Below are 10,140 nucleotides of genomic sequence, written 5' to 3'. Positions count from 1 at the left end.
AGCGATACTGTATGCGGTTTGTGCGAGTGGCAGTCCTGGGTAAGTGGTGGTCTAGTGGTTTTATGGTGGATGCAGAATGTTAGACACGCAAATGTGGAGTACGCATGAGGGTTTTGAATGTGGTCGTTTCTTCTGGTTGGCATTGTGGTATATGCTGGATATGGTTTGTCTGAGAGCCTGGTAAGTGAATCTTCTGTGTGTTTCTGTAAGGAGATGTGTAGTATGTATCTTGCATTGAGTGCACCAATGCAGGCAGTGGAATGTAGCAGAGTAGCCTAGAACCTCACAGTACATCAAGGTTCCAGGAATGACAGTTGAGGACTCTGGATGGGAGATGTAACTGGAGAGGATGTGTATGATGCGTATATTTTTAGCTCCTGCCTCCCTTTCATGACTTGCCCTTCCACTTATTAAAGACAAACTTCCTTTTGTACTTAACTGCCTCCAGCGTGATCTCAAGTCTACCTGTACCAGCTGCCTGAACCCCAATACTACATGTCTTTTTCCCCTTACTTTTCTTATACACGAAATCAGTTCCATGCCAGTCTTTGTTCATGCCATTCTCCATTTATTTGTATTTTTAAAGCGCACATCAGCCCAAGGGCATTGTGGCGCTGTTGCATGTTTACATTACTGATTACAAAGGAAGGCTTATTAGTTACTTTGATATTTGCATTACAGTTCAAGGGGGGGGGGGGTTAAATTGTACATAGCAGGTGGTATATATTTGCATTACGGTTCATCTTGGGATTGCAAGTAGGATAGCATATATAATGCAGCTTGTGGGTTTGCTGGGTGTGGAGAGGGTTATATGAAGTGTGGTTTTGAGGGATTTGCAAAAGCCAAGTAGGGAGGGTTCTGCTCCGAGTGCATTGTGAGGGCATTCCAGAGTTCCGGTGCTATGTGGGGGAAGCCAATGCCACTGGTGTTGGCTCTTTTTATGGAGGGTACGCAAAGTTGGTTAGCAAGGTCGCTTCTTGCGGGCGGGTAGAGATGTTTTTGATAGGTAGGATGGGGCGGAGAGATTGATGCATGTGTGTGAAGATGAGAATTTTGAAGTTGATCCTTTCCTGACTGGGAGACAGTGGGCTTTGCGTCTGGCCTGAGAGATGGTCACTTTTTGGAATGTGTAGGACTGTACGGAGCGCAATGTTTTGAGTCCGTTGAGTTTTTTGTGAAAGTGCCAGCCAGGAGGGCATTGCAATGATAGAGTTTGGCTCCTATTGTGGCAATAGATAAGCAGTTTTGAGTGGTTAGAAAGGGTTTGATGGCTGTTATAAGTTTAGTGGTGTGGGCAGAGGCAGAAGAGATGGCACTGACATGTCTTGTCATCGAAAGTGTAGTCTAAGTAGACTCCAAGGGTCTTGACAGATGTAGAGACTGGTATTAGTGTGGTCAATAGTGAAGTGTCGAGTTGAGAGAATTTCCTTGGGGCCCAGGGTGATCTGTTTTATCCCCATTTAAGCAGGCCATTGATTGCCATCCAGGTTTGAATGGTGGAATATATCTGGAGGGTTTCTGCATCATGGTTGTATTTTCCAGTAAGGGGGAGGACGACGTGGGTGTCGGCATAGTTGGTGTACGCTATGCTGAGCGCATCCAACATGTCAAAGAGCAGTTTGGTGAATACGTTATAGAGGGTAGAAACAGTACATGAGCCTTGGAGGGCTCCACAGTTGATGGTGGTGGGGCTGTTGGGTTGATCAGAGTAAACCTTCATAGCCCTTACTTTTAGGAAGGTTATCCAAGAGGCGACTAAGAGAAGTGGGCAGCATTGGATAGGTGGGAGGTGAGGATATCATGGCCCACAAGATCAAACTTCCCTTTGTGGAAGCCTGATGGTCTTCTGTCTAGGATGGCATTGGATCCCAGGTATTGTTGGATTTAGATGTGGGCAGCTTTATCCAGGATTTTGAGTAAAGGGACGTAGTTATAGGGCGGTAGTTGGGGGTAAGCAACGGTCTAGGGTGGATTTTTTTTAGGGCGAACCCAGGCTTCTTTTAGGCTTTGTGGTACGATACCAGAGAAGGATGCATTAATGAATGATGTAATGGGGCAAGTGAGCCCACACATTCAATGATGGTAGGGGGGGGGGACCAGATTTCCCCATTACAAGTGGAAGGCTTGATATGTTTGAGTAGATTGGTAACTTCCGTCTGTGACATCTCTGAAGATGAAATTTGGGAGAGGTTTGGGGGGGAGGGGCGGGTGAACATGGAGTGTCCCGATTGGGAAGGGATTTGCGATGTGCTGTTTTTTCTTGGGAGCATTTTGACTGTTGATGAGAGCGTCCTGATGCTGGAACACCACGCTTTGTCTTTGGCCGTTTCATCCGAGGTATTTGCAGGGGAGGTGAAATCTTTAAAGATGGTGAAAATGTCCCTAGATTTTTAGTTAGCTTTAGAGATTCTTTGGTGGAATGATTTTGCAAGAAATTGCTTTTTTTTAATACACGGTTGGGATCTCAATTCATTTTGAGATAATTTGTTGTGCGAAGATTGCCACTTGACTAGAGCTAGACACTTATTGGTGCGTAGCGCAGATAGTTCTTCTGTGAACCATGAATTAGAATACAATTATTTCTTCTTTGTCTTCTTGGGGAGCTATGGATTCAATAGCTTGGGTGAGCATGTGTTCGTAGGTGTAGGCCAAGGAGATAGGGTCGTTGTTAAATAGAGGTTTAAGTCCAGAGATACCAAAAAGTGGCTCAAGGTTGACATTGTTTTTCTGAACTTCTGACTTTGGCGGGTGGGGCATGCAAGAGTAACTTGCGATTAGGAGCGGTGGGAATAGAAAATTAGATGAGGTGGTGGTCTGTCCATGGGAGGGCTGATATGTTGATGGACGAGGCGAAGTTGTGGTCTGCGATCGTCGATGGATCGGCATTTCAATGTGTAGGTGGATTGATTTTATGTTCAAACCCAAAGTGGGAGAGTTCTTTGGCTAGACAGCCGCTTTGTCCTTAGGGTCAAGCAGGCCTAGGTTGAAGTCACGGGGTAGGATGGTTTTGTGCGAGCGTTTTATTCCCTATGATTTGGAACAGGTGCTTTTGGTAGTCTGGTGGTGAGCTGTGTGGCCTGCAAGTGATTGGGGTTTATAGTAGTGGGGGGGGGGGGGTGAGTTTTTCCATTGTTGGTTACCTATTCTAATGGAGTATCTTTGACCATGAGGGCATGCTACAACTCCACCTTTGGATGTCTTGGCGTCCCGTCTCAGGATGAGTAGCCTTGGGGGAGGGCAAGGAAGATGGAGGAGCCGGATGCTTTGTGAAGCCAAGTTTAAGGATGGTGATGAGGTCATTGATCTCCAGTGCATGTGCGAGTGGTTGTTGAATGCAAGTGCTGAGGTCAGGGGTGTAGAGTGATCGTCTGGATGCGAGGTATTGGGGCTATGCGTGGTGCAATGAGCATTGTGCAGCTTGTGAACGTGTAGACTTGGTGTGCAAAAGCAGAGTCTGCAGTTTCTTTGGTGGCGCGAGCTGTTTTAATAAGACAGTCCACTAAAACTGAGGACTAGCATTTCATCATCATCCGACCGAAATAATGTCTTTAGGGGGTGTTGTAACGGTGTCCTCTACTGTATGGGAAGTCTAGCCTCTTTTCTGGGTAGCTGGGAAATGGCTGCAAAAATGTGCACAAGCTCCTGAAAGTCAATTTTTCTGACAGTTCCCACTTTGTCCCATTATTTTCGCAGGCTGATAACCTCTTAATCGCTCCACCAAAGCCTGCAACACTACATTTCGGTTTTTCGCTAAAAACTTCAGCTCGCAAAATTACATAACTTAGCATTAAGCAAGGTATCAAATCCATTCACACAAATCAGGGCAATACCGACTTTAAATTATTGTCAAATGTCAAGGTTGGGTTAAATTGCCGTACATTTTAGCACCTAAATCGCTCAGCAGTGCTCATGAACCCAGCAGAGAGCGCTTGAGTTGTCTGCTCAACATTAACACCCACCGTTGAGCCACACATTTAAAGCCATCGGCGTAGCGAGTACAGGCCTAACTTGAATTTAACATTCCAGTGACTAGTCAGCCAATCAATTGGTTCCCGGTCGGGTAGTACAACACGCAGCAAAGTAAGTTTAGCAAACGGTCCCATAACTAGCATTACATTTTAGTGACCCGCCGCACAATGGAGTTCACGATTATAGCTTATCAGTCGTACACGTCACACATACGTCCCCGCCCAGCCCCTCAGCGATAGCGTTAACCAAATAACTAAGACATTGATAGTAGCATTTTTTTTATTAACGTACATCAGAAAGATGTCCAGTCTGTAGACATCTCTTCCACTTTATGTACAAATCTTAGACACGTGGAAACGTGACTAGACATTGACACTTTAATATTAAGGTCCACAAGCAATTAAAAAATAAAGTTGACATTAAAATTGAGAAAAACATTCGTTAACACCAAAATAATCTTTAATTACTACAGAAAGTGGTCTTGGTACAGATTTTTAAGCAAGGAAACTTACAAAAAGGGAATGAAAACACTTGCCATAACATTACTTCGATACAAGCAAGTTTACACTTTAGATTTGCCATCCCGGGGGAAAATGTATAGGTGTGTATTCATCAGCTAGAGATGCTCAACTGTATGCTCCGTTATTATTTAGGGCCGGGTGTGACTGAAGTGCAGTGGGGGTCAGGGGAAAAATTAGCAGGACGGCCATTTTGTTTCTGCACGCCAATGCATCTTTTAACAGGAGCAACCAGGAGAACACAGGAAACAGCCAAGCACTCTGCACTGCAACACGCCACCTTAACAGCTAACCAGCATTACTCAACTGCTACACAACTGCGCCTAGTGCACAAAAATACACAAGAGAAGAGATTAGACACGGGCCCACAATCCCCTGCAAAAGCTTGACACATTTTATACAGTGAGCTCATTCCGCTGGATTGAAACTAAACCCAATTTAATTCTTTTAAATATGGAAAAGGGAAACTGCCAATTACATTTGGGCTTCTCAATTTACGTCCATTTTCCACCAACCATTCTACTAGAACTCAGTGTATAAACAAAATTGAATTTTACCTCAAATATCCAAGCCAATTGAGATATCTGTAGTCGTTCACTTCACTAAATTACAAGAAATTGGAATAGCAACAATGGCACATGAAAAGCATTGTCTGCCACGTGAGGCGCATTTTTTTTAAACGCGTAAAAATGTTAACAGAGCCGTCAACGAAATGTTACAAATAACCACCTTTTCAACAGCCGGTTACTTGTGCCAGTGGACTTCAGAACGGACTGAAAGATCCAGTGATGGTTGTTAGAAGGCGTCCATCCAGCATGTGGTTTTCATTGGCTGATCTAAAGTAAAAGATAGACACGAGTTAGTTACAGTAATCGAAACCGGGCTGTCACATGCGGCCCATACCAAGCTACGTGGAGGTTGTACCAATGGAAAGGTTAGGCCACCACCCACGTGGTATGTCGGGGCCCATACATTATCTCGGTAGTCTTCAAACTTGGCGAGAAGGCAGCCATGGGTCGTCGGGTAAATCTTATGGGTGACAAGTAAATCGTGTACAGAATACCAACAGTTGGAGGTGTTTAAAGACGCACTATCCTTTCCCTATCCCAGTACACAAGCACGGCAAGCGACACCATGTATGTGGATCCTTACGTAAATTTAGGCCATAAAGGTATGGGGCAGGATATTGCCCAATCTTACATTGGTACCTAAACCAACCTAGCAAGATCGTCGTAACCATAAACACGTGCGACTGGGAAACGCAGTCTTCACTGGGCATCAACATGGCTACGTATTTCGGTTGGATTCCGGACCAATGAAGAATTAGAAACCGCCGAATACGGGAAGGCACTACTTTCAGATTAACCTTCACTGGTACAGGGGAATAACTGCCGTTTCTTTCTTTACTATGACTTACATTAAATTAGTTCAAGCCATTACTTACTAGCACCCTACATCCGGTAAATTAAGGATAGTGCATCTTTAACATGTAAAGACAAACCTGCTCCAATATACGCCCACAGAAACTGGTCCCTGGAGGATCAGGTCAAATCAGTTTAAAATCTGCAAATCTGCAATACTGCCAATATTCTTTTAGCAAACAGGAGACCCGCAAACAGGAGACCCGCAGCTTTAAAGGGGGAAAATGCAGATGTTGGATAAAAACAGTCAAATAGGTATGCAAAAGATTTTAAAATGTAAGTTAAGCGTACATTCACACATTCAGCAGTGAAAGCTGGCGGGCATATAACGATTATGGACTGAAAAAAATACACGCAGTCGATCACTTACCATGTTCCTACGAAGAAACTGCTCCCTCCTCTTCGGGTGACTTTGGCGCGCTCGGGGAACGCGATCTGGACTTTGAGTCTTTTTTGCACGGCGGGGGTGAGACCCTGGAGCGGGATCTCGAGCGAGATCTAGACACCGTGGAAGACTTCGACTTGGATCGTCGGACGGACCGGGACTTTGAGGTGGAGCGGGATCTGGAACGTGTACGGGATCTTGACTTGGAGCGGCTGTACCGGCTTCGGCTGCGGGACCTGGAACGACTTCGGCTGCGGGATCTGGTGCGTCGTCGTCTCCTAGGGCTGAAAAACAAATGTGTTAAAATACGAGTAAGTTTCATTGACCAATTAGTTGTATGCATGCAGCCAAACTCTTATATAACACACCATCTACGGATTATTACGCCCAACATGACTGCAGCGGCCATTTTGGCAACCGCGCGTGCACTATTCGTCAATGTTGCCTCGAGGCCGGCGGCCATCTTGCGGGGTGCGGCACGTGCATTCGAAGTGTGACAATGGGCACTAGATTCCCAATAAGGGATACGTAAATATCCCTCAGTGACTACTGTTTACTGAGCCACTAATCAATACATTCATGAGCCGTTTGTTCCGACACTCAAATATCCATTTACCTGCGACTCCTACGTCCGTAACTTCCTCCACTGCCTCCGTATCTTCGCGGCGGCGGGCCACGTCGACTGTGATGAGAATCTGGGGGTCTTCCATAGCGCGCCATCTGCACGCGCAGCTCACGTCCGTCGAGTACAGCTCCATCCATGGCGTCCATCGCATCCTCTGCGTCACGTTTGTCGTGGAACCGCACGAAGGCGAAGCCGCGACTCTCCTTAGTATACCGGTCGCGGGGGATGTAAACGTCGCCTACCCGGCCATACTTCTCAAAGACTCGTCGAAGGGTTTCGGGTGACGTCCTGTAGGTGAGATTGTCGACCTTCAGGGACGTCATGCCTTCCACGTCAGGCGGAGGCCGACCGTAACTCATCTCCGGGGAACCCGTGAGGGGAATCGGGCGGGACACAAACTACTCGACTGGGTTAAGGCCCTAGCTCTTCAGGGGCGCCGGCGCGTGATAACAATAGATGACCAAACCCAGAAGCGGTTGCAGCAATCTAGGTGAACAAAGAGCTGGGTAGTCCAAGCGGGCGACGTTGGTACAGCTTTCAGGCAGCCCCGACTGGTCTACTGGCGACGGTTGGTTAGAAAGTGCGCGAGAAATGGCGCGCGCGCTCTGCTTTTATTTACTTCAGTGGATACAAAATGGCGGCTAACCACGCCTCTCGATTGCAGGACCCTATGAGCAGGTTGAGAAGAGTAACAGACGTTCTTCGGGATGCCTACTCTTTGTGGTATAGGCTGAAAAAACAAGAAAATATATACAAGCGAGGTTAGAACATGTCCAGAAATTAATAATATATAATACATTTTGTTGGCCTGAGTTGAAAATTGCTATTGTAAGCAAATATATTTGTAACTAATAATATACCTGTTCGCACAAACAATGTACACGCTTAATAAAAATAACCAGTACGGGTCCATGACATAGTAAGCAACATGGGATATTTCGGAACATTTTATTTGGACCGGGATTTGGAACTTCCAGCCTTCCAAGATGGCCGGTAAAATTGCCTATAACTCAATGGCGACAAGACTCAGTAGCTTGCGGACACGCCTCCATCTGCACCCGAACCGAATACTCTCCGGCGGGAATGCAGTGATCCACCTCCTTTATATATTTAGCGGGAGTTTATTCGTAACGATTTAATTGTAAAATAAGTATTGCGATAATCAGTCACAAAGGCTTATTTAAGAACCTAATTTGCCGTTTTGTCGTTTTCTCTATCAGATGAGTAGGTCTCTCTTCCTTGTTAATGTTAAAAGATATTTATACCACGCACTAGCACCACCGGAGTGGTCCCCTAGGCTCTGGCGGCTCTGAAAAAGGAAGAGAGGGGAGGGTGTGGGGGGGGTGTTAGTGGGAATAATCTGGAAAAGTGCGAGAGAGCAGTGATTTGCTGTTGGCAGCCTCAGCCTGGTGGGTCCTTTGGCTGGACTTGGGGTGTTTTGCGGTCCGTAGTCGTCGTGTGCTGTTGTGCAAGTCTATGTGCAGTTTGTTTTGTTGTTGCAGTGTAGTGAAGTTTGTGCGGATTGCTGCGTATTAGGGTTGTGGTTGTGTTTGGTTAGAGTTTGAGCGGTGTATGCAGAGAGATCAGATTGTTAGTGGATTGGTTAGTTGGCCTTTCTGTCCTTGCAATTGTGTCTATGTGTGATGTTTGCTATCATTCACTATTCCTTCTGAGTGTGTGGCGCTTGCTAATTTCAAAATTCTGTCTAGATGTGTGGAAGGCTAGTGATCATGATTCCATTCGGGTGTTGCACTTGTCATCATTCACAGTTTCATCTAAGTGTGGCGCATGCTAGCATTCATAATCTTGCCTAGATGCGGCGCAGACTAAATTCAAGAATTCCATCTAAGTGTGGTACATGCTAACATTCATAATCCTCTAGATGCGAAGCAGAATTAAGTCAAGAATTCCATCTAAGTGTGGTACATGCTAACATTCTACATGCTAACAGTCATAATCCTGTCTAGATGCGAAGCAGACTAAAGTCATGAGTTCCATCTAAGTGTGGCACATGCTAGCATTAACAGCCCCGTCTAGATGTGACGCAAGCTAAAATTGAGAATTCCATCTAAGTGTGGTACATGCTAACATTCATAATCCTGTCTAGACGCGAAGCAGACAAAGTCAAGAATTCCATCTAAGTGTGGTACATGCTAACATTAACAATCCTGTCTAGATGTGACGCAGACTAAAGTCAAGAATTCCATCTAAGTGTGGTACATGCTAACTAACATTAACAATCCTGTCTAGATGTGACGCAAGCTAAAATTGAGAATTCCATCTAAGTGTGGTACATGCTAACATTCATAATCCTGTCTAGATGCAGCGCAGACTTAAGTCAAGAATTCCATCTAAGTGTGGTACATGTTAACATTAACAATCCTGTCTAGATGTGAAGCAGACTAAAGTCAAGAATTCCATCTAAGTGTGGTACATGCAGGGGGGCGTGGCTTGATGGCTCCGTGAGAGGACGTGCTCTCGAGGTGCTCCAGATGAGCCGACATAGATCCTGGGGAGAATATGGATATGCACGGAGAAAAGGCTTGATTGCAACACTTCCCTGGACGGGGGAAGGTCCGGAGTGCATGACGAGTGATCCTTGAAGCGGAGTGCAGGAGCGGCTGGGAACTGCCTCCCCGAGCACTGAGCCACCAAGAGGAGTTGGACGTGCCCCGAGGGGGGTGTTTGGCTGCCTCCCAGAGCAGCGTGTATGGAACCCGAGAGGGCACAAATGAGGCCCTGGGGGAGGCCGAGAAGTGCGGGGGGACGCCCGCTGCGCACGGGCTGGCAGCCGTGAACAGAGAAGCCGGTAAGGGGCTCGGATAGCGCACCCTGGCCTGCGGATGGTGTGGGGCTGCACCCAAGCTGGGGCACAAAGCAGCCCCATCTGAGTGCAAGAACTCACCGAGTTGTGCGAACAGGGTCTGAGTCTGGTGGGACCTTATTACGAGCTGCAGGAGTAAGACAGTAAAGGAGGCTCACTCCGGAGCACTTGCTGGTCCCCAGATACAGTATAAGGCAGCTTCCTTAGTCAAGGAGCGTGAGGAAAGCACCTAAAGCAAGACTGTGGGCCGGATGGCCTTGGGGCCAACAGAGTGCCAGAGTGGGAGAGCGCTGGGTCAGTGTGTGCACATGACCACCGGCTACTGAAGGAAATACAGCAGGGGCCAGTGGAGCGACACTGCATGAGCGCAGGTACGTGGGAGGACACAGCCCATTCTA

General features: G+C 46.7%; 1 protein-coding gene across 3 annotated transcripts; it reads right to left on the bottom strand.

The window, feature by feature from the left end:
* Positions 1-4,234: 4,234 nt before the first annotated feature.
* SRSF2 (serine and arginine rich splicing factor 2) lies at positions 4,235-7,516 on the bottom strand. 3 transcript variants are annotated; one of them, XR_011305105.1, is made up of 4 exons: positions 6,910-7,516; positions 6,279-6,577; positions 5,989-6,117; positions 4,235-5,323 (listed from the first exon to the last, which is right to left on the bottom strand). XR_011305105.1 is itself a non-coding variant. In XM_069654656.1 (3 exons), the coding sequence occupies exons 1-2, from the start codon at positions 7,275-7,277 to the stop codon at positions 6,286-6,288; spliced, it is 660 nt and encodes a 219-aa protein (XP_069510757.1). In that variant the 5' UTR covers positions 7,278-7,515; the 3' UTR covers positions 4,235-5,323; positions 6,279-6,285. The 3 variants fall into 3 exon arrangements, 1 of the variants encoding a protein (XP_069510757.1); XR_011305106.1 differs by lacking the exon at positions 5,989-6,117 and having other exon boundaries at positions 4,235-4,810; positions 5,217-5,323; positions 6,910-7,515; XM_069654656.1 differs by lacking the exon at positions 5,989-6,117 and having other exon boundaries at positions 6,910-7,515.
* Between the last annotated feature and the right edge of the window lie 2,624 nt (positions 7,517-10,140).

Source organism: Ambystoma mexicanum, chromosome 3q (genome assembly GCF_040938575.1).
Source record: "Ambystoma mexicanum isolate Mex_15411 chromosome 3q, UKY_AmexF1_1, whole genome shotgun sequence".
Lineage (NCBI taxonomy): Eukaryota > Metazoa > Chordata > Amphibia > Caudata > Ambystomatidae > Ambystoma > Ambystoma mexicanum.
Note: the sequence above shows the minus strand (reverse complement) of the source record. Positions and strands in the feature narration are given on the sequence as shown.